Source organism: Buteo buteo, chromosome 2 (assembly GCF_964188355.1).
Source record: "Buteo buteo chromosome 2, bButBut1.hap1.1, whole genome shotgun sequence".
Taxonomy (NCBI): domain Eukaryota; kingdom Metazoa; phylum Chordata; class Aves; order Accipitriformes; family Accipitridae; genus Buteo; species Buteo buteo.
The window spans coordinates 49043885-49070770 of record NC_134172.1 but is presented as its reverse complement, the minus strand read 5'-3'; the positions used below and the strand labels follow the sequence as shown (position 1 = coordinate 49070770).

Sequence of the window (26886 nt, the reverse complement as noted above, 5' to 3'; positions counted from 1 at the left end):
TCTTTGCATAATACCCAGCATTTGGAGATGCCACCCTGGGGTATAGCACCTCACCTTACCTGTGACAAGAAGTAGTCACAAGCACAGAAATACTACTTCTGAGCTCCCAAATAGCGGCTGTGTATTTTCCTGGTCTTTGGCATTCAACCTGTGTGATGAGCAGTAATTTGAGACCCCTCAAATTCATTAAGATCCATATTCTTTTTTTTTTTCCTTTTATTGTCACTGGACCTCAGGTAAAGTGTAGGACCCCGTGCATTGTTTAGCAGCTTTCAACTAGTCTAAAAGCAGTGGCAAATTTGCTTCAGACTACAAAATTACTTTGTAAACTAGTTAAAGTAATTGTGTGGGTGTGCATGAGAGAGAGGAGGTGGGTTTGTGCCACTTGTGAAAAAGCTATAATGTGACTATTAGCGTTTAGCGGGGTTAAGTCAGGCTGCTTTATCTCAACATCACCCGCCTCTCCGGATGATGCCCAAGTGAGTCATTTCCTTTCCTCAGCCCCTTTGAGGAGAGCTGTCACCTTCCTTGGGAGGCAAGACACCAGCAAGAGCCCTCAGGATGCTGCTGCTCCCGCTCCTGGCCCTGGCTGCAACCTGGTCTCGTAGGTTCCCCTTGACACCACTGCACGGCGTGGGGCAGCGGCAGGAGGCACCCCATATTTACGTGTGTGAATGAACAGCAGGCTAAGAGTGTTTGTTCTGTTTTCTTTCCTTCTTTCTAGATGGACGAGCACAAGTGCTTCTGAAACAGAGTCCAATAACCATTACCAAAGGGCAAGGTAAAACTGCATGGATTGAGTGTAAAGCCGAGGGCATATCTAACTTCCAGACTGAATATATACATTGGTACCGACATATACCTTCCAAAGCTCCCGAACGGATTCTGTTTATCGGAGGAGGACAAGCTACTTATGATGACAGCTCCTATAGGAATAAGTATTCTGCTTTGAAGAAGACCGGAGAAAACATCTGTGATTTCTCAGTCAATGACATTAACTCCAATGATGAAGGTACCTACTACTGTGCCTACTGGCAGTCCCACAGAACTATCAGACCACAGGCAGTCTGTACAGAAAGCTGCCTGTACCCTGAGCAGCAAGCTTTCCGTCAAATGCAGAGAACCACAATTGCACCTTCCTGCCTTTAAAATATCCCAACAGGGTTATGCTGAGTACACTAGTATAAATAACAGACAAAGAGAAAAGCGAAGAAATGCAGTGTGCTACAACTCAGCTGGTATAATGTGCTGTGCTGGGGAAAAGCAGCACTCCTGTGGGTGATGGTATTACAGCTGAATTAGTTATACAGTAACACAGATCATCTTTTAATAACATAGACACTTTCACAAATACAGTGTGAGCTAGCAAAAACGAAGCAATGGCAGGGAAGGAGCACAGGAGGAGGATATTTGCACTGAAGATCTAGCCTGGGAGACTTCAGGTCCAGGTCACAATGGAGATACTGGTGATACTCATCACCAATCGCTCCCATCTTAATGGTTATGATGACAATGACTGCTTTTAACACCGACACTCCTTAGAACCCCTTCTTATAGGCAAGGATCTGTTACACTGGGCAACACCTGATAAGATGGCCCTGAGAAAGGATTGTGAAGACTGTTTACAGGAGAAAGCTGCAATTAAAGCAGGGAACATATGGAAATGGTGACACAGCACTGCTGAGCCAGACAGCTGGGAGCAGAGCCACAGGGAAATTTCACTTCTGTGGCAATAGTATTCACAACCCCATGTCCATATGAATGTTTCATGGAACTCAAGTGCACCATTTCATCTCCTCAATGGCAGTGCATCCCCCATCCAGGGTTCATTACCTAAGTTCCTACAGGTCCAGACATCTTCTCTGAAAACATCATTGCTGCAGGTTCTTCTTGCAGCTTTTGTTTGGCCTTGGAAGATATCCTCCTCTCTGGCTTTCACACTTAAGTGGACTAATAATGAAGACAGAGTCTTCAAGTCAGTAAACTCCATGCTTATGATATTTTTATTGTTGTTATTTCATTGTAGATAGGTCTACACTACAGGCCCTAAGACAAATTCATGTATCTATCACAAGGACAACAGAAGAATATGAACTTTCTGTACTAGTTGTGAGATGAGATTTAGTTGCATACACTGCTACTGACAAAGGCCTAAAAAAAAAAAAATCCAGAGTAGATTATCTCTTTGGGGTCAGAAAATGAGAAATCTTTCTCAGGGAAGAGCGTGGTGTGTGGTGGCTGCTGCCCACGAGGCCGTTTGCTATGAAGTCTTTGCAGGGTACATTTTCAGGGCTCTGCAATGAGGTAAAGTACAAGAAAAAGCAGAGGGCAGCAAACAGCTGGCTGGAAGACATGCATGCTTCACCCTGGCTTTGCCAGAGCTGCAAGAGCTCTCTTGGAAAAGAGGTGCCAGCTGTATTTTTCCTATCTGCTGCTACAACCCTATCATCAAGGAAGGCAGGCAATTGGACACAGTATGTTACCAACGACCTTGTTGCTGGCAGGACACTACTGCCAGAGGAACTGGCCCTGAGGAGCTGGAGTGCTGTCCCAGAAGGATGTCTTGGAGATGAACCATGTCTGGGATAGATGGATAAGGCTGACCAAATGGTTTGGAGACATTTTAAGTAAGAGTAAGAGTAAGAGATCATAGTTCACTATGATTTATCCCATTTGTGCTACCAAAGCAGGCAGTATGTTCTAGGAAAGGCTGGTGAAGCATGCTTCTGGGCCAGTTTCGGAGTGTCTGAGGAGAGGAGAACATCCTTGGGAATGGCCAGATTGAACAATATGAGTTTTTATGTGTGTGCTCAGCAGGTAAGTCTGAGAGGAATGTAGTAGACAGATGAAGAAAAATTATTTCAGATTGAGTATTTTAGGTCCTTTCTACACTGTTACTCCTGTGGTTTAGCTTGTTGGTAAATTTAACCCCCTCAATGCTAGCACATTGAAGAACGACCATTGGATGTGCCAAATGAGTCATTTCCTCCTCCCAGTCATTTGATGCTTTCTCCACCTGAAGGGCTTTATAACATTTCTGTCTCTATTTCATTTCCAGGTTTAACACGCATGGGCAGCATGTTGCTTCTTCCAGTCCTTCTTGCAACTTCATTTTGGTCCTGTAAGCCCTTTTTCCTCTCCCCTCTCTTTCCCGTATGCGGACAACACAGTCCTGGCTCCAAACTCCAGTGTTTTCTTCCTCTTACACAATTTCTCCGCTTCCCCTTCCAGGTGGAGATGGACAGGCAGTGCCAGTGCAAACCCCGAAGCTGCGGAGGCAGGTGAAGCGCAGCTCTGCGCGCATGGAGTGCACAGTGAGCACCAATGCCATCATGCACTGGTACAAGCATCTTTCCGGAGAGCCACCAAAAAGGATACTGTACCTGTCAGGACAGTCACCTGTTTTTGATGACAGTGGCGATAGAAGAAGATTTCAAGCTTGGAAACATGCTAATGAGCCCCGTTATGTCCTCACGATAGACTATTTAACCTCAAGGGATTCTGGCACTTACTACTGTGCCTATTGGTTTTATCAAGGCATCACAGCATTAGGCGGGCAAAGCTAAGTTGTACAAAAAGGTGCTTTGTGCTCTGAACCGCAAGTTCTGAACTTGCTAAAAATTCAGATACTTCCTTATTCCACCCCTCTCTCAAGATTCTCTTCAGCAGGATAGGAAAAACAACAGTACCCTGTGACAGCTGTTAAATATATGATGTTAACAATCCATCTATCATTTCAGTACCACACATATCTGTAATATCCAGAAACTGGAGACTTCCAGTCACTTTAGGGTAAATATATGAAACATTGCTCTTAAAATGAAAGCTTGATTATACTGAAAGCACTTACCTGACAGTGAACACAGCCAGTCTGTGTCCATGAACAAATGTTAGCTGTAAATTTCTCTTCTCTATTAGAATCCTTGGAGAAAGCAGAGAAACATACCTCCACCCCCTCAGTGCTTTCTCTTGAAAAAAAACATGAATATAAAAGGAGAGAAGACCAGGTGATCTTGCACATCCTCCGTCATATTTCTCTTTTGTCTTCCTTTGCATTTCAGTCACTACAAATTCCTACAGCAGCCCAGAAAACCTAATTGTATTGTCACGACTTCTCACCTGATGTGTCCAGGACAGAACAGAAAACATTATCCACGGCAAGCAGAGACTCCCAGACCCTTTGGATTAAGAGTACTGAGTTTTACAAATCAGGTTGTACGATCAAAGACTGGTTCTAGGGAAGCTGGCATTTGCCTGACAGCTAAGTCAGAAAACTGAGATAGTTTTGTGCCACAAAGTTCCTGAATTAGGACAGAGTGCACATGCTCAATATCCTGTGAGATATTCCTCTAATGCATCTGGATCTTCAAAAATGAGCACAAATACCTTCATAGTGGTGGTTTTATGGTTCCACAGGCTCTGAACCTTGTTTTTGCTAAACTTTTGGTACAATTTGAGTATATAACACCTTGTTATAGATCTTTCTGGCCTCCTTAGTTATTTGAAAAAATAGGTTGTAGTACATGTGACCTCACATGTTCACTTCAGTCAGCCTGCCTTCTGTCTTCACATTGTGGGATGTGAAGATTCCTCCCAACCAACCTAGGAGGTTTCTGGAGTGAGTTGATGGCAACTTCCTGACACAGGTGATTGAGCAGCCGACAAGGAAGGATGGTCTGCTGGACCTCCTGCTCATAAACAAGGGAGAACTGGTTGGGAATGTGAAGGTCAGGGGCAGCCTTGGCTGCAGTGACCATGAGCTGGTGGAGTTCAGGCTCCTGAGAGGAGGGACCAGGGCAAAAAGCAGGACCACAACCCTGGACTTCAGGAGAGCAGACTTCTAACTTCTCCAGAGATCTGCTTGGAAGAATCCCATCTGATACAGCCCGTGAGAGAAGAGGTTGATATTCAAGAATCTCCTCCAAGCTCAAGAAAGGTCCAGGCCAAAAGTAGAAAATCAAGCAAAGGCAGCAGGAGGCCTTCATGAATGAGCAAAGAACTCCTGGCTGAACTCAGGCATAAAAATGAAATGTATAGGAGGTGGAAGCAGGGACAGGTGACCCAGGAGGACTATGGAGCTGCTGTTTGACCATGCAGGGATGAGTTTAGGAAAGCAATAGCCCAGCTGGAGTTGAATCTGGCAAAGGATGGAAAGGGGAACAAGAAAGGGTTGTACAAGTATATCAGCAGCAAAAGAAAGACTAGGTAAAGCTGCTGAATAGGGCAGGGAAACTGGTGATAAATGACATGGAAAAAGCCAAGGTACTCAGTGCTTTCTTTGTCTCAGTATTCACCTGTAACACTGGCCTTCAGGAATCCCAGGCCTCTGAGACCCGAGGGGAAGCCTGGAGCAAGAAAGACATACCCTTGGTGGACAAGGATCAGGTTAGTGAGCATTTAAACTGAACATACATATGTCCATGGTACCTGATGGGATGTAGACACAAAAGCTGAGGCAGCTGGCCAATGCCTTTGCAAAGCCACTCTCACTTATCTTTGAAATGTCACAGCAATCAGTACAGGTTCCTGAATATTACAAGAAAGCAAATGTCACTCCTATTTTCAAGAAAGGCAAGAAAGCAGATTTGAGGAACTACAGGCAGGTTAGCCCCATCTCAATCCCTAGGAAGGTGACGGAGCAACTAATCCTAGAAACCATTTACCGACACATGAAGGTGAAGAAGGTGATCAGGAGTAGTCAGCATGGATTTACAAAGGGTAAGCTATTTATATAGCTTTAGATAATGAAGCTCTCTGCAAAGTTGATGTTGGCCATGTCATCAGTGACAAGTCTGTTTGGTGATAATTTGAACCTGGAAGAGTATTTTGCTGAAAAAGACTCTGGCCACTGCATGTGTCCTCTTGGCATAGACACCATCAAGTTTGATCTGTAATTATTCCTACTGGGAGACTTGCTATGTTAGAAAGCTACTGTACAAAATCTAAACAGTATCTGTAATTTAGGCATTAAATTGTGTAAGATCCAGTCGCTACCATATGCCTTTACTCTTCATCTGGGATCAGGTGCCTGACAGATTTCTGCTGTGTGATCAGAAGAATAGCAACTTACTGGTACTGTTTTATACATGTCCTGCTAATTTTTGGCAACGGGGGTTTGATTTCAGGTCCTCAACATACAATTGCCAATGCGGTTTTCACTTTAATTAACTACAGTTGCCCACACAAGTGACTGCATGGGATGCTGCTGGGATGGGTGACCTTTTCCTTGCACCTCCCTCCCTTCATTTTAAAGTCTGTTTCATAGTTCTCTCTTCCTTGTCACTTTGTTGTGCCTGCCAGTCCTTAAGTCATTTCTCCTTCTCATCCCCCTCAGGGTGGCCTAAAAGAAAATTAAACAGACTTTCCCACAGTTATTTATTGGGAAGAGAGGGACCCATTCCATTACCACCACACAGAAGCAGGTGTCTCTCCTTGCCTGCCTCTCCCTGGAGCCCTGTGCTCATGGGCACCTTTCCAAGCCAGTTAGCAACATGTGCTTACTGCCAGCTTGCTGCATGTGGCCAACTGCCAGCAGGAGGGAGGCCGAAGCAGCTCATCTGCCTCATGCCCATTGAGCTGCAGCCCGGGCTCACTGGTCACAGGCAAACGCCCCGTGACACCAGCCCCGCTCATCGAGATGCCCCTCTGCGATGGCTGCTGATGGCAGCCCTCACCGGGCTCGCTTTTGTTTTCCAGTCTTCCTTTCCAAGAAGTGTTTGCATCTCAACTGAACTTTGAAACCGAAGACCCGCGGCTGAGCGTTTCCTCCCGCACTCAAAACCAAAGCGGAGTCACATCCCCGCGGTGCAGCTGCCCTGGTCGCTGCAGGCTGATGGCCTCCAGCTGCTTCGATGGAGGGCAGCACCAGCACTGGGGCACCCCGGGCACTTTGGCATGCTGCAGCTGGGTGACTAAGCTGAAGCAGCAAGAGGAGCTCCTTAACAGGATGGGGGAATGCCTCGCACCCACTCAGGCACTGTGCACCAATCTGCACTCCTCCGGGTGATGGCATGCACTCACCGCCCACTCGGTGACCTCCAGGCCGAAACCTTCGCGTCCCAATACACAGCTGGAGCTGCTCTCACTTGCAACCCTTTCTCAGTGGCTCTAGCTTGAGTTTTATAGGGCCACGTCCCTTGGTTTTACCAATGGTTTTTGTATTTACCTGAAAAGCAGACAGGACTACAGCCTTCTAACCAACTTCAGCATTTGCCAGTTTGGAGAGGGTTTTCTGCAAATGTGCCCCATCTGCTTGTGCACAGAAGACCTGTCGCTGGAGACCACTCAACAGAGTCACCTCCTCCTCCCACACAACACTGTCCCCATCTGGGGTCCCTTTCACCCTCCTCTGACTCTCAACAACAGCAGAGCGTGACAAGCAATCATGCTGCTCCTGGCAGTGCTTGTGGCCACAGCCACCTGGTCTTGTAAGTCCTTCCTTACTTTCTTATCTTTCCCCACAGGCACCCATGGCTCTGCTAACAGGCATCTTCCCAAATCTCTGAATTCCACTTAATGACATCTTCTCTTCTTTTCTCTTTCCTAGGTGGATTTGCATAAGAAATTCCCATGCAGGGGCCTATATCCATCACCAAGTTCCAAAAAACTGCACAGATGACATGTGAAATTCAAAAATTAGAGTCAGGTTTTGATGGCACCATCATACACTGGTATCAACAGAAGGAGGGTAAAGCTCCAGAGAGACTCCTGTTGTTTACAGGAGGGGAAACTTCAGTTGAAGGGGGCTTTCAAGCACACAGGTACAAAGTTGAAAAAGATCCTGGTCAGAACCGGTGTGTTCTTATAATAAAAGATGTCATTCCAGACGACACTGCTACTTACTACTGTGCCTACTGGGGCCCTCACAGTGACAGAAACTCAAAGATTATCAAGGAAAAAAAAAAAATAAAAAAAAAATCTCCCTCAACATCTGAACCACAGGGTTGTAACTCTGCCACTCCCTGGGTCTTCTCACTCCATCTGATATGAGCTGCTGAAAGGTCAGACCTTTTTCTGCTACCCAAAAAGAGCAGCTAACACTGCACAAGTGTCCTTTTCAAAGTCTGGGTCATAATTAGCAAGCGGGTCTTCAAACACACACCTACCATTTTAACAGCAAAGGAAGTCTTCACTGCCTTAAGACTTAGCACATAAATACCGCAAACTCACCTGCTCCTTTGGTGCTGTTTACACAGTCATGGCAGAACTCTGGCAGTCTTTGAGGGTAGCAAACATTGCTTTGATTTTCTAGTCCAACCACTGTTGTCCCATAGGAAAGGGAAGGCAGTAAAAGAAAGACAGCCAAGTACCTTGGTGATGGGAATGATATGCCTACCACTGCCTAGCACTTCTAAGAAAAATTTCCCCACTATAGTCTTCCTGATCTACATGTAAGCAACTGTAAGTCCCTGGAAATATTGTTTACCTAATGTGGATACTGCAAAAATGCACACGGACCAATTTAAATCAAAGATTTATGGTCTCTTATCTACTACAGCTGATGATGTGCTGCTTATAACCATCCTCTTCTTTCATTTCATGTTAGGGCAAATAGGATAAACAGGGGTTTTTTTTGAAGGAAAGAGGTTTGCTGAAACTGTCAAGTTTGATGGACTTATTTCAAATTTGCAATTAGTTAGTATAAGGCCCTGGGCACAGCAAGCATTTCACAGAGGAATCTGAGAGCAATAATTTTTGCTTGTGCCTTTAGCCCAGTATGTGCCTACTCATCAGCTTTTCTTTTCCTGCTGAGGGGTGTAATTGAATACCTGAAATGCTGGACCATCACACAGAACGAGCTACGGGAAAGAAGATCAGGCTAGGTGCAAATAAACACTAAACACCAGCAACCTCAGACTTTGAAAGTCTTAAACACAAAGTGAAGTTTAAGCAGGCAAGTGCTCGCTGATTTCACTGAATCCTGTTGGTATCTTCAGGGCTAGTCAGTGGTGTGATGCACGACTCTCAGCCAGAAGTTGGTACTGTCACATACTGTCTTTATTGATAGGATCCCATGGCAGTTTTCCAAAGAGTTTCCTCTTAGTTCAGTGAATCATCCTTACTTTGTGTTGTTTTCTGCCTTCTGTGTGCAGCGGCTTCCAGAATCCACCACCACTGCACTTGCAGTGCTGCAGTCGGCGTTGATGTTTTTCTCAGGGACCATTCCCTTGTAGTCCTGTCGTGGTGTCAGAAAGCTTCCTGAAGCAGACCTCACCCTCGTTGGAGCATGTGGCATCACCGTGCCCATTTTATGATAGTAAAATTGATGTGGACCATTAAGAGACTCATCTTCAGTGGTTTCACCACCTCTAGCACACTCCGGATGTCTCACAGGGGACCAGCGCTTCCCGAGCTTCACAACAGCTGCCCATGGTCTGTCCACAGAGCAATGCCCCATGCAGGGGAGAGTCCCTTTCCCTTCCCTTCCCGTCCCTTCCCTTCCCTTCCCTTCCCTTCCCTTCCCTTCCCTTCCCTTCCGGACACATTCCTCTGGCTTGACGCACAGTGTCACCAGCTCCTACCCAAGGGAGTCCCCTCCTCCTCCCACATGGCATTGCTCACTCTGCACCGGGGCTGATTTCCTTCTCATCTCAGTCTCAACGACAGCAGAGCATGACAAGCAAACATGCTGCTGCTGGCAGCACTCGTGGCCACAGCCACTTCGTCTTGTAAGTCCTTACTTATTTTCTTACCTCTGCTCACAGGCACCCATGGCTGTGCTAACAGGCACCTTCTCAAATCCCCAAATTCCAGCTAATGACATCATTTCTCCTTTCCTCTTTCCTAGGTGGATTTGCACAAGAAATTCCCATGCAGAGCCCTACGTTCATCACCAAGTCTAAAGGAAGTGTACGCCTGCAATGTAACTTTAAAGATGTCTCTGAAGCTTTTGATACCACCATCATACACTGGTATCAACAGAAGGCGAATAAATCTCCACAGAGGATTCTGTATTTTTCAAATGGAAAAGTAGTAGAAGAGGGTTTCCAAGCACACAGGTACCTTGTTGAAAAGGTTTCTCACCAGAAACTGTGTGTTCTTACAATAAACGACATAATTCCAGACGACACTGCTACCTACTACTGCGCCTACTGGCGCAGTCACCGTGATAGAAACTCAAGGCTCACCTAGACAAATACTCCCTCAGTGTCTCAACCACAAACAACTTGAAAGATCCCAACTCACTTGCCTTGGTTTGGGTGAGATCCCTGGCCACAGGTGCAGGCTCTGGAGAAGCAGGACATGCTTGGTGCTGACTGATGCCTTGGAAGCATCAGCTGCCAAAAGCTAGAGATTTCAACTGAGCAAGTGCAAAGTGCAAAGGGAATGGTGAAAGCCCAATAGCTAACCCATCCTCTGCATTCCACCTTCTCCTCCTTTTCGCTCAAGCATGTACGTGAACTGGTTGCAAGGATTTATTTAATGGAAAGTGACACTTTTCCGTACTGTTGTTCCTGGAAATAGGTCAGCACGTTGTACTGGAGCTCTTCAAAGACTTTGGCCTGACAAAGAAAACTGAAATAGAGAACTTTAGCCTGAAGGTTTGTAAAATTTTAAGCAAAGAAAAAGGAGTGTTATTTTCACTTAAAAGTTAGTAGCTGTTGGAGGAGGAAGATTTTCTATTTATTCCTCCTGAGATCTGGAGGTGGGAATTTTTGTTCTTTTTTTTTGAGCTGTATCAGCCCCTTTACCCCTCCCTCTTACTTATCAATGTCTGTGTTTCACTACTGTTCATCGCAGTAGTGACGTATCCAAATTACCCAAGAAGTTGAAGACGGAGTTACCAAAGCCAGTACCAAAGAAAAGAGCTTTCTATATTTAAGACCAGCTTTCCTTATTTGAGCAATGCATCCCTCCTAGCTGTTGCCTCAAGGCGCATGCTGACCCTCATAGCCTAAGAAATTCATCCACAGAGGTTTTTCTCTACCATCAAGCCTCTCCTTAAATTTTCCTTCTCTGTGGTACCCTGATACTGTCATCACTTGGCTCACTGAAGTGTAACTCATTAAAGAATATTAGTCTGATGGGATGAAAAAGTGACACAACAATTTAGAATGTGTATTAGGTCTCCAAATGGCTACAGGTCAGTTTTGTCCTCATACTTGCAAGCCCAGTTCATACAGGGGAGTTAGACAAGCTGTCTGCAATATGCAGTGCTTCACTTTGTTTCTTCTAATGAGACCTCCCAGCTACTCACTGTCATGACCGTAATCCAATAGTCCCAGCAACTGCAGGTGAGATGGTGGTGGTCTCCTTCGTTGTGTGTCTGAGGACACAGCAGGAAAAGCACCGGTCGGCACCGTTCTCTGTCTACATCGCTCCTGCCGTTGCTTTGTGGTTGCGATTACGATGTTCCTGCCCAGGAGCCTTCAAAGTAGACGATTGCTTTTGTTACACCTACTTCAGCTGAAAGACCTTCACCCTCAGTCTAGTTCCTCCCTCTAGCCACAAACCATAATTTCTTAATGATACGTTATCTTGGGCTGTTTTACAAGAAACCCATGCGCAAAGGAAAAGCCTCCTTCTCCCACCAGCTAACAGATGAAAAGCTGCCGGTAAGCTGCTGCTGCAGAGCCAGGAGTGATTCCAGAGGATGGGCAGACAATAACCACGTACCAGGGACAGAAAATGCAACGCGCAGCGCACGGACACCTTCATGATATGTATGGTGCTGGCTCTCCCTCCTTTCCCTCTGCTGAATTGTATTAAGACAACTAAAAATGAACTCCATGCTAGTAGTACTTGAAGTCACTTAATTCTGTTTGAGAGAGGGTGCACCCCTTTGGGAAAGAGCAGGATTATCACCTGAAATTATGTGTTTCTTAACATGCACAACCCTGTGCACCTATTTGTGTGTCTAAAATTGAAGAGAAACCTTCACCTAATTCTTATGCGTTAATTGGAGGGGTTTTGCAACACTTTAGGAAAGAGATTTGCTCCAAAGGGCATTAGATATCAGCTGCACAACCAGAAGCAAGTCTGAAATTCCTGATGACCTCCCAGCAGCCAAGGGCCAGGCCTTCACTCAGTCTGCCAGGGCTGATTGATTAGGAAAAAAATGGGATTTTCTTCAGCAATGGCATAGCAAGAGAGCATGTTAGCTTATTGCAAAGTCAGAACATAGCGTGGAACACCTGGATCAAATACTTCGGCACGGGAACCAAGCTAATCGTCTCCAGTAAGTACCATTATTATTGATCTGATTTTCACAGAGGAGTCATTCAGGTTCTCAGATAATTGAGAATGAAAAACTGTAGGAAAATTAATTTCTGCCTGATAAATCACATTTTGTCTGTGAACTGTGCATTCCCACCCAGTTGGGTGGGTTGATGGGCAATAAATATATCAATATCTCATGAATAGAAAGATCACCTTTAGAACAATTAATGGAAAAATGAGGAGAGGTAAAAATTTAAATATTGGCATGGATTTGATACTGTTCTGGGAAAGAAGAGCAAAGTGCTTGATAGTTTACTCTCAGAACAGCAAGTGAGAAATGCAAAAAGTTTCTTACTGATAGAGGTGGTTCAGTCTAAGTTGATTGGGAAGGAAAATTGCCTGGAATGTAATAAATTTCTAGTTCCTGGCCCTACTGAAAGTAACTGGTTTACTTCTGCATTTGTATTAATCTTAATTGTGGTGAAGCTATGCAATCAATAAGATGAATGCTGTTTTCAGTATAAAGCATATAGCAATGCCTACAGTATGTTGCTCAGAAAATATATGATACTATCAGGGGGACTATAATTAAGTCAAATCATAAAAAGCAAAGGAGAGATATGGAGAAATTTAAAATGTTATCCATGCCTCTGACCAAAAATGTTCTCTGCTGCAATTTGCAATTAAACTGTGTCTGTGTAAAGGCAGCTGCTTTTGCCAAAAAGACAACAGAGTAACCACTTACCAAAGGCATGAATTTAGTTACAGGCGTCAGCAAGTTTTGTTTAGAATATGGACTTTGCATTTAAAATACAGGCTTCAAAATATGAGTTTGATGAAACTTTAGTTAAGGGACTTTCACACAATAAGTAATTTGCAAGTTAGGACACTTAGGGGAAAAAAATTGTTTACCTGTATATTTAAATCAACAAATAGCTAGTAAACTTCCTCAATTTCCTTGGGAATCATAATGTAACCGCATTTCTTCTTAAAACAGCAGAAAGAGGTTACTTCAGAGAAAACCTATCAGACCAGAGGCAACAGATTTTTATTAGCGAAATCCCAGAGCTAAAGGGATTAGAACATAGTTATGAAATAAGCGCAGCACTGCTTTCTTCTCAGAAAATGCTGGGTTTAAAAACCTGAACATTTTCCTCACTACAAAAATTGAAGTGTTTCTAAAAATGGCACTCTAGTCAATGGTAAAAATTCAGCTATTGCACTGGGCCAGATTTATCACCAGCCTCTAAATCAGATAGACTTTTTCTGTAGCTCATGCAAGAAAAGTGCAGTGCAGGAGATATTGCTAAGCATGATCAGACTGTGGGATGCTTATGTCAAAATATTTGGAACTGGAACTAAGCTTATTGTTTCAAGTAAGTACAAAATGTAAAACTTAACTACTTCTAAAATGCTTTTCAGTACAGTTAGATACTGGCTGCATGAAGTGCTCTGCTATTTTAGCTCCTGCTAGTTTTAACTCTACTGAATGCTTTGCAGGATTTTCCTCAAACAGGATTTCCATAGGCAGAACACAACGTAATTGTTTTGTATTTATATATGAAATGGGGGAAACACAACAGCTATTGCAGCACAGACGTATAACTAACCCCATTATTATTTTCTTCTTAAAGATGAATTTAAATATGGCAAAGATAGCATTCAGAGAACTAAAGGATGTTCTTCTTGTCTTTAAATATGTGTATTCAACCTTTGTGATATTTCTAATTCATTCTGACAGAAAAGTGTCAAAACTTTGGGTTACTCAAATTCTTTGAAAAGCAAACATTTTCCTTTAGGGCTATGTCTGACTATACCAAATTAAAGGAGTTATCTGAGATATTCCCAGAACTGTCTGAAGATACGCATAGTTGAAAGGCTGCTCTCTCTTCCCAGCTTTTGCAGAAACTGCTTATTATCAGTTATTGCTATTATTAAGGAAGAATGCAAACTCAAAATGTTTTGACATACTTATCAAAGTTATTTTGCTTCAGGTAAACTTCAGGTGCTTTAATACTTGCCTGTGATTCAGCTCAGCTAAGCACCTGAGATGAAAACAGTTTGCGTAATTTTGACCATTGGAAAATGTTGTATATCTGGTTAGTGAGAGGTTTGATGCCAATCCATGCACAGTTTTGCTTCATGTTACTGACAAAAAATATATTGGTCAGGGGTCTTGTGGTGCTCCGATATCAGCATAATGTTCACCAATTCTAGGTCTGATTTTATGGGGATGTATAAGGAGCAAATTACTTGGCCACTATCTGATCAGATAGAGCCTCTGTTGGTGCTGCCTCTCTCCAGAAAGCAGAGACGGAGCCAAGGTGCTCAATCTGCACCATCCATCTAAACTTTCAGAAGACTAAAATTAATTGAGATGAATCCTGTCCATTTAACAACATACATGCCCTCAAAAACCTCCACAACGTTTTTTGGGGTTTTTTTTAGTTTAGTTTAGGCAACTGCTCCATTTTTACTTTTCTAGGGTCTAAAAATTGATTATACAGCAAGTCTGATTTTCTTTAAAGAATACCATTTACCCGTATAAAGATATCAGAGCTGCATTGTTATCACAAAGACTTTATTCACTGTGATGGGATATTATACCAAGGTGTTTGGCTCCGGTACAAAACTCACTGTGTCAGGTAAGTTACATGCTATTTTCCATACAATAAGCTATAAGAGCTTGGTGTGGTCATATAGATGAGTGTTATAGTGTCCCAGAGGGCACTCAGCCTGCTTAGAGCCTCAGTCGGCACCATCCTTGCGCAGGATTCCACTCCCCAGCTTGTCATTCCTAAAATAAGCCTTGTTGTATTTGTAATGCAGTGGTTTAGGATCATAAACATTTCTGAAAAGGAGCTAATTTGAGCCACTTTTGATCATACTTGTCCTTGGAAATGTGGAGGAAAATGACCTGTAGTAGTTTCCAGAGTCCTCATTCTTTCCTCCAGCTGTACTGAAGGAATAAGAAGGGAATCAAGCAGCTGTGACTTAAGCATAAAAAATGAAAACCTCTTCCCAATACAGATACAAAGAGCAATAGGCAATGGCCGTTGCCAAAATCCTTTTTTAATTAGGCTAACAAAAGTGAAATAACTTGTCCATAATCATTTTTGCCATGTACACAGCACTTTGGTGGTAGAAATACCACCAAATGTTCTTATTGCTCAATAACACGCAGATGAAGAAGTGATCCATTTTTTTGCCTTTCCTGCAGAGACATTTATTTTAGTGGAAAGTGGAGGGCAAAAATCTTCTTTTTCCCATTAACTGTGCTTTAAATGCCATAATCCTGGACTAAACAACTACACAAACAGAAGGCAGAGGAACTATTGCTACCAAATGTTTTGATCCTGGTTAAATACATAAATTTATATTAGCATATCAAGCAAAGATTGTTTTTAATTATTTATGTCAGAAAGATTAAGTAAATCATAACTATAATTCAATAGAAATAGCTGTGTCAGGATAAGCATTTTGTTTTTACTGAAAATCCTTACCTTGTTAATCAGGTAGTTGCCATGCTTTTAGTATCTACAGTGTAAAATAAATTTTTATTTTCAAGCATCACTCTAATTCTGTAGGATTTTGTCTTTATGAGGCCAAGGCTTCTGACTGATTAACAGAGTAAAAGGCCTGTTGTTACCTCACACTGAAGATCAGGCATTTCATCACAGCTTGTCTTTTCAGAGGTGACTATCCAACATTAGCTCAGTAAGTTACTCCTCGTGGGAAGGAATGGAGAAAACCAGGACTTAGGATAAGTAACCTTAATTCAGTTGAATCATCGGGGTTTGAGTTTGAGCAGAATCTTTTCCCAGATCTATAGTGAAAGAGTAAAATAATATAAAGAGCCAAACTCCCATCAACTTGTAATGAACTTGATTTTGTTCTTGTTGGTCTCTTTTAATTAGTTCTGACCAAAAGGAAGTTGCTTGAGACTTAAAATAACACAGGTTAACAGAAGGGCTGGGATTTGAGAGACTCGTTTGGCATTTGCATTTGGTGGAACAGATGAGTTTTTAGAAGCTTACAGCAGAACAGGAATATTAATCCAACATAAACTGGCAATACAGGATTCTTCTGTAAGTATCTTTCCAGGGAATTTAGGCACTCACAAGGTTGCAACAGGGAAGTCAAGATTGACCTGAAGACTGAACCAGCCTCTCCAAATCCTGTTTTTTTTCCTTCAGCACAGAAGCAAGAGTGGCTTGCTCAGCCAGCATGGGGCTGGTTTGTCTCTGCCATCTCTTGTGCTACAGCTGCAGCTGGGTCTCCCTGGCAACTCACAGGCATATTGCTAACTGATTTTGAAGTGACAAAAAGAACTTCTAGGAAATAATTTCATAGCAGAAATTGTGGCAGCAATATTTGATTTCTTTAAATATATCTCCTAAATATTACTGAAGTATCTACCTTGTTTTCATCAAATGCATTGAAGTTCAGAGTTCAAAAAGCTACAAATTTTTGTAATTCTATGTTATAAAATATACATTGCCTAAAGATAGATTATACTTAAATTTATTTACGCATTACCTGAAATTGGATTAAACTGACTTTCTACCCTTTTAAATCAAAATGGTGAAGATTAATGTATGCATTAGTTTGCATTAGTACTTTTTTTTAACAGGGAAAACATGAACCCCTGAATCAAAACCTAGTAGACTTGAAAGTCCAAATGAGTGTTAGGACAGGATGGACCTGCAAGACATAAATAAGGAAAGATGTGGCCACTCAAAAGAAATCTGCAGAGTGAAAGCCTGTTATCATGACTAATATTAATAGGAACATTTCCAAACAGCTATAAAATTTCAAGGATTTCATGGGCATGAAGATGAGTTCAGTATCCAATTCTTTTAAGGCAATGTTCACAAACAGGTTTCAAGTGTGAACATTCCCCTGTTCATAATGGTCTCTGTTATCTTAAAGCCATGGCCCAAAAAGATCAGCTTGAACTGGTGACAGCATGCAGTGCTAGGTTCTTGTTGTAGGATATATATTTGTACATAGATGTACATGCAGATATATATATAAATGCATTATTTTCCATGTTGTCAAGGTGATAACCTTTACTGTTCCTCATGTTTTCCATAGAAACCCCAGGGGATGCTAAGTAGTCTCAGTCTAGAAAATTACTAATCTCAGGTGCGCAGGATCTGCTTAAATATTTCTGTGATTTTGAATGCCCACTGTTAAATTAGGGCTCCATCCTCCATTTTGTCAGTATTCCAAATCCTTAGTTTTTGTGTACATGCAAGCTTATTTATTTAAACCTGAAAGACTAATGTAAGTGAAATCTGTTGTATGAGGAAACATGGGTTCATCCCTACACCATTTTGTAAGGAAAGTTAACTATAGAAATCAGAGTGTCAAAAGAAACCAGTGCATTTCTAATAGGAAAACTAGGTTAGGCTGGGACACAAAATGAGGTTTTAAAAACATTAAGACTAGGTGGGTTTTTGCAAAACACTTGTATCCAGTGAATATTACAGTCTTCAGAACTGGCACAAAGCTTATTGCTTCTGGTAAGATTTTTAGTATCTAAGAAAATATGCCTTATTCTGATAATCCAAAATCTAGAGGAAAGGGAATGTGATACGCTATTTTAAAATATTTATAATAGATTAAAATACAGATTTAAAAGTATAATACAGAAAAGTGATGTGGACTTTGCAGTAGCAGAATTAATTTCTTTAGCACCCAAATGCTTGTATAAGAGAGGTCAGGGTAAACTATAGGACTTAACATAAGCCATAAATTGCTGAAAAATAACTTCTTTTGGATACTTAGGGCTACATCAGGTCACTCCCTTGTGCAAAGCTTACTGCCCAGAGCAGCAGAATCGGGGTAACCCAGAAATGCAGCTGTAGATCGCCCCTTGGCCTCAGAGCAGGGGGAATTGAGGTGCTATACAGGAAAACATTGTGAGTGCCAACAGATCCCCTAAACCGTGGCTGAAGCTCTGCATCTCTCTGGTCAAGGGGAAGGTCTTTCCCCATGGATTTGTCCTAACAAAGCTGATTTATTCTAGCCAAGGGGAAACAAGCTCTCTTGGATGCACCGTAGCACTGGTTAGCTGCAGGCAGTCAATAAATAATCAAGAGATTAAAACGTGGGGGGAAATCCTGGACCTTTGGAAATGTTGCCATTGGTTTCATTGTCAGCAGGATTTCACCTGAGGTGCACATGGTTTTCCCTCGGGAGAAGCCAGAAGGCCCTGGGGAAGGACAGGCATGGGAATGATGGAAGTTGATACTTCTCTACCGCATACATAAATGCACGTGTGATGTTTCCTTCTGGTAATGACTGCCTGCAACAGTACTGCACGGGCAAGTACGCAGGATTTGAGAGTGAACAGTCCTGATCCTGCACCCATTTAAGCAGATTACAGTAACCTCAACATGCAGAGGATTAGGCCCAAAATGAGTAAATGCCCCTCCACTAGGCTTTAGAGGAGCTGTGGCTGTTCAGGACTGCCTTTCATAAGTTCAGTTAAACAGTGGTCTAGCATGAGTGTATTTTTAAATCGTGTGGTCAAAAACACTCACCATCGCAGAAAAAAAAAAAAAATTCTAGAAAAAAAATCTAGAGGAAATATGGTAGCTTAATCAACGCCCTGGACAACAACAGTTTTGGTTTGTTTTGATATTTTTTTAAACAAGTGATGGCACTTGAAACTGAATTTAAAGTGAGCATCACTAAAGACTAAAGGCTCTTTGGGAATAGCAGCATTAGTTGAGATGATTGAATTAAAATTTTCTACATTCATGTAGCCAGATGAATAGACTCTTGTTCATATGATGGTTTTAAAATCTGGTCCTTGTCCGGCCAAAAGGTCCCAAGAAGTTTCTGTAGTGGAATATACCACTGTGTGTTCGAAAAGATATTTGGTTCTGGCACAAAACTCATCGTCTCCAGTAAGTGTTTTCAAATACTTTTTTTTTTTTAAGTTTTGTAATGGGAAAGCTTTGAAGTGAAGGTTGCCAGGTCTTTAAGGTATCTGGGGAGGCTCACAGTAGTTCAGGACTATACTATGTTATTATCAATGATAATACCCGAAGTCACTGGCAAGCAGGACAAGAACGCTGTTTATGAGCCGAGTGTGCTGGGTGCTCTCAGCTCCCACTGGCTTGAAGGGGAACTGAGGAGCTTTGAGTATCAGACAAAATTACTGCATTTTGTGGGATCATCCAAGTAATGAGAATTAATTCAGCTTAAGAACACATTGACTTTATTTATAGATCTTATTTATAGATACATACAAAGAAACTGTAGAGGAGTTTCATTATGAAAACTGTTGACAGCTAATCTATAAAAACATGTATTTTGAACCCAAATTCATTAATAGCTCATTGATTACAAGCCTAACTCCAGAATTTTATTTGCACAATATTTTTCAAGCTCACTGCATTATTACAAGAAAGAAAAGACAGATTTTAGCTTAAGAAATACCTGAACATGCTTATATATTACTTTAAAAAGTAAGACCTGTGTACCTTTTAAAACCTGCCTTAGAAAACTGTTTAACAAAGTAAACAGCAACTTTTTTGAAAGTTTAACTAAACCAAAAAAGGCAGCAGAATGGAAGTTCATGACTTTAAAATCCTTCAGAAAGGATCAGATCATTTGGCCAGAAAAGCCAGTGTAAACTGTCTTGTTGACTTCAATGACTTTAAAGATCAGCCTGAAAATACATCAAAATCTACAGCCAATTATACAAGTTTTCATCCTTTTTTCCATAAACATACCAACAGCTTATGGAGATACATATATATTTTTTTCCCCACACAAACATATATATACATGTATATACGTAAAACTTAATTTGTTCAGTTCTCCACTGTCATCCATTTACCTATGTGTGTACATGAGACTCCCCTATGCATGCACACAGTATTCAAGCAATATGTTTCCTCAGTATTGTGATATGATTTAAGAGTTTCATTTAAGCTAAGCACCTAGGGTCTTTTTATGGTAAATGGAAAGACACTGGCAATTCCAGAGGTGGAAATTATTCCATCTTAATAGAAGTCCCTAAAATGGGCAGTATGGACTACCAGCTAGAAGCATCTCTCTCTGCCTGTCTATTTAGATTTGATAATCCAAGAGAATAACATCAAACCAGACAAGTAAATTTTAGCCTACTGAAATTAGTCAGGGTAACTTACTAAGCTTTGAAAACCTAAAAGAAACACCTAAAATAGTCATGAGGCTTTGCAGAGTGCAATGTCACTGGGACAGGAGCTACATCATGGTCTTCTGAACATATACAACTCTGGAACAAATAAATGATTTTAGAAATTAGTTTAATCTTGTGTCCCTGGGAGGACTGATGCATAACAAAGATAAAATTAACCACTAAATGAATGTTAGAGAACCATAAAATTGTTAGCAATTTTATTTCTGGTACAACAGAACTCAGTCCACAGCTTCATTTCAATGACAAATCTCCAAAATGAAGGAAATTGATAATATAAGGCTTATCTTTTTGAAGATAGACAGCCTTATGCTTTGGTCACCTTTGTTTTTAAACACTGAGTATGAAATACTTCAGAGAATCACTAAGTTGTTTTAGGGGGGATGCAATGTAGAAGATTGCTCTACAACAGCCAGATCATTTAAAGAAAGGTGGAAGCTTTTTGGCAAAAATACATGTTTATATTAATGTGTTCTCTCACAACGCATGAAAACTGCACCACTCAGCCAGACCACACTTTAAACCCTGTGCATCTAGCTGCTCAAATTCAGTGGCAGAAATTTACATAGGAATCTAAAGAAAAAGAGTGGTGTAAGGAGATGGACACCCAAAATGTCTCTGCTGCCTTAAAAAAAAAATAAATCTTAGGCAGTACCTTCTACATACCTTCTTCTGAAAACTGTATCTAGTCTTCGCTTCCAGTTAAGCACAGACAAAAACAACTGCCCATGAGCACTGACTATGCATGCACTGCAGACGTTCACGTTTAATTAAAACAGACTTTTAGGTTTACTATCCACTTTTATAATACCAAAATGTCTTCTCTCTGTGGACAAAATTTGGATGATTTGGACTCCTCCTAATAACATAAGGTTTAAACCAGAGAGGCAAATATAATGGAGATTACCTACAGTTAGCTTGTGGAAACAGCTCACCTTTCATTTAAAATATATTCACATATGTTCATAGTGAGCATGTTTCACAAAGCACATCACCTACAACAACTGTAGCATGGATAGATACGCTATTTGGATATAGAAACATTATCTAGATATAGCATGTTCTTCTGCTTTAGTTTAGTTTTGTTTTTTTCTTTTCAGATGTGTTAATTCAAACATATAAACAGATCTAGTATTGAAGGAACCACATTGCCAGACTTTGGGGTCCAGAGCATTTTGTGATTCCGTTTTCCTGTCTTTATCAAGATCATCACCTGGCAAATACACAGCAGGTCTTCAAAAAAATGGCAACAATAAATTTCTGTTGCCTTTTTTTACCCCCCCAAAATCACAAAATTAATATCAGCTTTAAAAAAAAATCAATTAGATATACCAGATGTTCATTAATTAGCAATGGGGACTTATACTGGGGACATAAAACTGCAAAGCTTTGAAAGGTGGTCTACCTTTAACATTCTGTAGACAAACTTTTCATGTAGTTGTTTTTCCATAAACATTATAAAGCAGTATTAACTTCCTCTTATAAAATAAATGAACAAAGCTTTTTCAGGAACTATTACTATTATTTAATAATTGTCAAAGACTTGTGCAGACAAATACACTTTCTGACAGCATTACTGCTCAGAAGGCCATGGGATATAGGCTCTCACGTAGTCACCTGAAGTTTTCTAACTCAGTTTCAAGGGAGATTACTAAAATCTTCACCAATATTTCAGTTTCTTAATATTTCTCAAAAATAATTTTTCAAACAGTTTTGAGTAGGTTTCTAAGGTTTTAAATAACCAGACTTAAATTTATTTTTCTAATAAAATACTCAAGAAATCTTTTGTGAGATACTTTTTAACCTACTCTAGTATTAGAGTATTAAAGAGTAGACCTAGTCTACTCTAGTCTTTCTCTATCAGATGTGTTGCTTGACAAGAAGCATGAACAAAGCAGTCTAGATGTTAGTGTTCACTAAACAATTTAGGACTTAAATAATGTTTCTCCATGCACATGGCACAGTATCAAAGCTTACATCAAACATTCTCCAGACTCTGGAAGACTCTATATTATCTAAACAAAAATGAGTTTAGAATATTTGAATTGAGTCTTGTCTTCTGATTTTGAGCTTGGTTTTCTGGACCATACCTATAAAACCTCTATTCATTTTAGTTCTCCATAAAAGGACACATTTAAAAATAAGGTTAAAAGTCATATTTTCTATTCCAAATTATTCTAAATAGTATTGTAATTGGTTTTGACTGAAAATTAAAACTTGACATTTGGGTCCCTTTAAATAATATTTAACATAAAGTTTGTTTGAATGCCAGGTTTGTCCAGCTCGCCAAAAACTTTTTTTTACTTCAAGGATGGAAGCAGCTGTAATTCATCCATCCTATTACCTAAAATTCCTTTTATACATGAGACATTTCTATTCCCATCCTAAGTATTTCACAACAAATTAGAGAGCTAAAACATTTGTTAATAAGACATTTAGGTTGTTGCTCTTCAGAATTTATATTTTGTGGCTGCATATTTATTTACTGTACACTATTGATCTTCCAACCCTCTGTTTTGTTAATTTTTTTCTTCCAATAATCAATCCAGGCAAAGTAAGTTCTCAACCGGCACACTCTGAAATCCTGCAGAAAAACCACGAAAATGAGACAACATATGTTTGCCTTATTGAGAAATTCTACCCAGAAGTTATTCGAGTGACATGGACCGATGAAGCACATAAGGAGGTAACAGACAACGTGGTACAAGGAGACCCTTGGAAGGCCACAGAAGAGGGTGAATACTCAATCAGCACCTGGTTAACTGTATCAGCAGCGAACAAAGACAAGAACTATCACTGCAAATATGAGCATGAAAGCAAAGAGCATTCACTGCAAACACAAGGTACATGCTACATGTTAAAAATTTCATTCTACGTATTATTACAGACCTCACTTTTTCTTTGCAATAAAATTATAGAAATAATGCTTTCTATTACTGTTCCTGAAAGCATCTGTGCTCCTTGGCACAACAACAGCTAAAATACACATCCAAAGTTTCCCCACAAAAAGCGTCCCAGCCTGTGCTATGCTCCCCAAGTGAATGCCCCTTTGTAATAGGTAAAGAGCAGTTCTTGAACCTCATCAGGTATAAACTAGCATAGCTCCAAAAGGGCTGCACTGAGCCGTGCTGGTTACTTTCCAGTCTACAGAAGTTTCTGAAAACAATATTACCTCTCTGTTACCCATGGCTTACAGGTGTAAGTCCCTCTGACCCCCCCTGACATTAGTCACAGCTATAAAAAACTAAGGAGTTAAAAACAAGGTTGCTGGGGATGTAGTGCAAAGTTTAAATATATTACTTACTCATAGTCCAGCAAAAGTGAGGTAATGACCATGTATGAAAATAAGATATCTCATTTAATTGTGGAAAGATTGATTACGCAAAGCAAAATCTGAAAGACAATGCAATTTTAAAGAAAAAAGTAACCTATAACAAATCCAAATTATTTAAATCATGGTAATATCTTTAAGAAAAGCTGCCTATATTAGTTTAGATCAATCTTTGCTCAGTACCTACCTCAGTTCAACTTACTATAAATTAAGGTGCGTGAGAGCATGGCCATGAATAACCATTACATTTCAACCTTCAAAATACATTCTGACAAAAACATGCTTTAAGTTTTAGGTGGAGGATATATTTAGGAATGTAATACAGATGTCTTTAAGCCCACATATCAATGCATACAAACACCGTAAGCAAGAACAAACACAAATTTGCTGTTTCAAGCACAAAAAGGGTTTATTTTAAAAGGACAACCACCACCAAAACAGCAAATTCCCAATAGGGGAACCTTAGATCATACTCTCCTCTAGAGTATTCTTTAGTGTTGAGCAACCATTAAGTAACACACCAATTGAGGTCCCTTCTGATGTAAATTATTCTGCATTTCTAATAACAGTACGTTGTGAAGGCAAACAGACTGCAGCTACTTCAGTGACAAGATCAGGGGTCAAATTGACTGCAGTTCCAAATAAAAGAGACTCTGCCAAGGAACAGCCTAATGGACACATTCCTGAAAGGGCAAAGGCAAACCTCCCACTTATAGCAACAAATACACAGTCACTTCTCTACAAGCATTTCCCCCCTTCAAATTCTCTCTGCAAATGAATCCTACTGGTGAACATCTGCTCTGCAGACCAATCTTGAACATCTTTTTTTGTTGTTTAATATTAACTTCCCATTTCACCGTTGATGTACTGCCTCTTTTTTTCCCCTATTTCTCAATTTCTGTTTGTTAAAATTAAATAAAAGTCTAATTGGGACATTTAAACTCTCTTTCTATTAGAATTTAAAAAGCCGCCTTCTTGGGAAGAGGACTGCAGCACATATCCTGGGAACAGCACAGTTTTTAATAGAGGTAATTAAAATGTATTAAAATGTGGGAAAGTGATGCATGTCATGCAAGACTTAGATATTGCTACATCAGAACATTATGAAAATCATCTTTCTAGATAGTGTACAAGTCTGGGGTCTGTAACTTAAAAATGCTTCAGTGCTACTCTGAATTAACTTCTGTTGTGGATTATAAGAAGGGGCTCTCCTACCTTTATTAGGTAGCTTTATTAGGAGCTTTCTTACAATGCTACAGATGCCATTCGGGCTATTAGATTATTAGCCTGCACTGAGTGCCACTTTTTTGAGTACCTGAAGTAGTTAAATGCTCAAAGCTTCAGCGGATGCTCCATCAGCCTAGCAATTGCCCAGCACTTCGGACAAAGAAATTTTATTTCAGCTTGAATGGGGATTTAGGAAGAATCATGAACACTTACATTAAAAAAATCCAACACCAAAGGATTCAAGCAAACATGATGCTACTGGTGATCAGTGCTGCAAGCACTAGAATTATGTTCTTGCTTTTGCCGGGAATAATAACCCAGTGGCATTGAGAAGCAGTCTAATGCTAAGAAACCTGCTTGATATAGAATTTATTAGCAGTGGAAACTCACTCAAAGGACAGTCAGACATTGTATGTGCTTATACACTGTCCACTGGAATCAATGTAATTGCAGCAGTAAACAGACTACACAGTCCCAGTTCTACCAGTCTTTTAGGAGGTTGTACAATATTGACATTAAACAAGACTTTTCTGTCTTATGTTTGTTACAGATCACTTAATGCACAGGACAGCATATTTAGTGTACATTGTCCTTCTTCTCAAGAGCTTCATATACTATCTCATCGTACTCTTCTTCATCTACAGAAGGTGGGCTCCAACCAAGCACGAAGGAAAGAAAGCATAAATGGTGGTTTAGGAAAGGCTTACAAAATCATCTTCAATTTGCTTTGCTATGTACTTATCCAGATAGACTCCTCTGCTCTCAGTTTTAGATGGAACAACAACAAAAAAATCCCAAAATAATTTTCTGGCATTAGTGCATAGGGCTTGTTTTGCTTTATTGCTAGTGTTTTTATATCTGTCTGGTTTTCCTAATTTGTCTGAGTATTGAACTGAAGTGGGCAATAGGAGTAAGGTTGCATACCTTGGATTTTAATCCAAAGTCTATATTGCAAAATGAGGAGGGTACTCATGTTAAAAGTAATTATGCATGCAAGAGTTCAGAGGTGTAACTGGGCTTTTGACACATAAAGCACAGATGCATTTTATCATTGCACTTAAGGCTTAATTAGGAGCATTCCTATGCTGTAAATTCACAGATATTTGTTCATTTTTACTTTCAATGATTTATTGCAACTCGTGTATCCACTAAATCAGGACTTAAATATTCTGAAGTGATGTGTGCTTTAAGAGTCAATTAAACACAACTTTAAAAAGTGAACATAATATTTTTGAATTAAGAAGTCAGACAAGCATAAAAGCAATTCTAAGGTGCACATGTACAGAAATGGAAGAAATCCACCAGGCCCCACACCAGCACTGTGGCACAGACTGAAAATCTGCACATTGGATTCTTAAAGAAAGAAAACAGTTGTAATAATCATGAACATCATCCTGTTTAGAGATACCTTTTTGAGTTGAGCAAAACCTTAAATCTGAAGCTTTGATAGAGAAAGTGTTTTCACAATAGAGGAAAAATTCTCAGATGTTGGACTTTGAATTCTTCATCTCCAAGTTCCACAAATCAGTTCCTTTCAAATTTCTGTGGAAAAATTGGAAGTAGTCATAATGGGATAAACCATTTGCTCAGTCTGGGGCAAAACACTGCCTAAGTTTGGAGATAAGTGCTTGCAGCATTTATATTCATTGTATCCGTAATGATGTAGAGGGCAATAAAAGCTTTCCTCCAGGGGCATTTGTGAGGCCTGTGTTTGTTCTCCAGCATTTCCACAGTATGTACCAAGATGGCTAGAAAACCTGAATTCATTTCTCTGTTTGTATAAATTCCTCAGGAAATCAAAGATCCTTAAAACCATCAGTTTTCTGCTTTTCAGCATATTAAACAGGAACACTTTTACACAGAACAATAAAAGCTAGCTTGTTACATCTTTTCTGTTGAAGAGCTAAGCCAAGGCAGGGGTAAATGCAGTGCTGTTACAACAGGACTGCCTTCTAGGGCTCATGCCAGC

The 26886-nt window shown here is 40.5% G+C and overlaps 1 protein-coding gene across 2 annotated transcripts; it reads left to right on the top strand.

The window, feature by feature from the left end:
• The first annotated feature begins 540 nt into the window (after positions 1-540).
• Positions 541-26886, top strand: TARP (TCR gamma alternate reading frame protein). 2 transcript variants are annotated; one of them, XM_075054146.1, is made up of 6 exons: positions 541-604; positions 725-1037; positions 13480-13535; positions 22909-23202; positions 24647-24718; positions 25468-26886. In XM_075054146.1, the coding sequence occupies exons 1-6, from the start codon at positions 562-564 to the stop codon at positions 25599-25601; spliced, it is 912 nt and encodes a 303-aa protein (XP_074910247.1). In that variant the 5' UTR covers positions 541-561; the 3' UTR covers positions 25602-26886. The 2 variants fall into 2 exon arrangements, with proteins under 2 accessions (XP_074910247.1, XP_074910256.1); XM_075054155.1 differs by lacking the exons at positions 541-604; positions 725-1037 and adding exons at positions 9596-9668; positions 9788-10105 and having other exon boundaries at positions 13485-13535.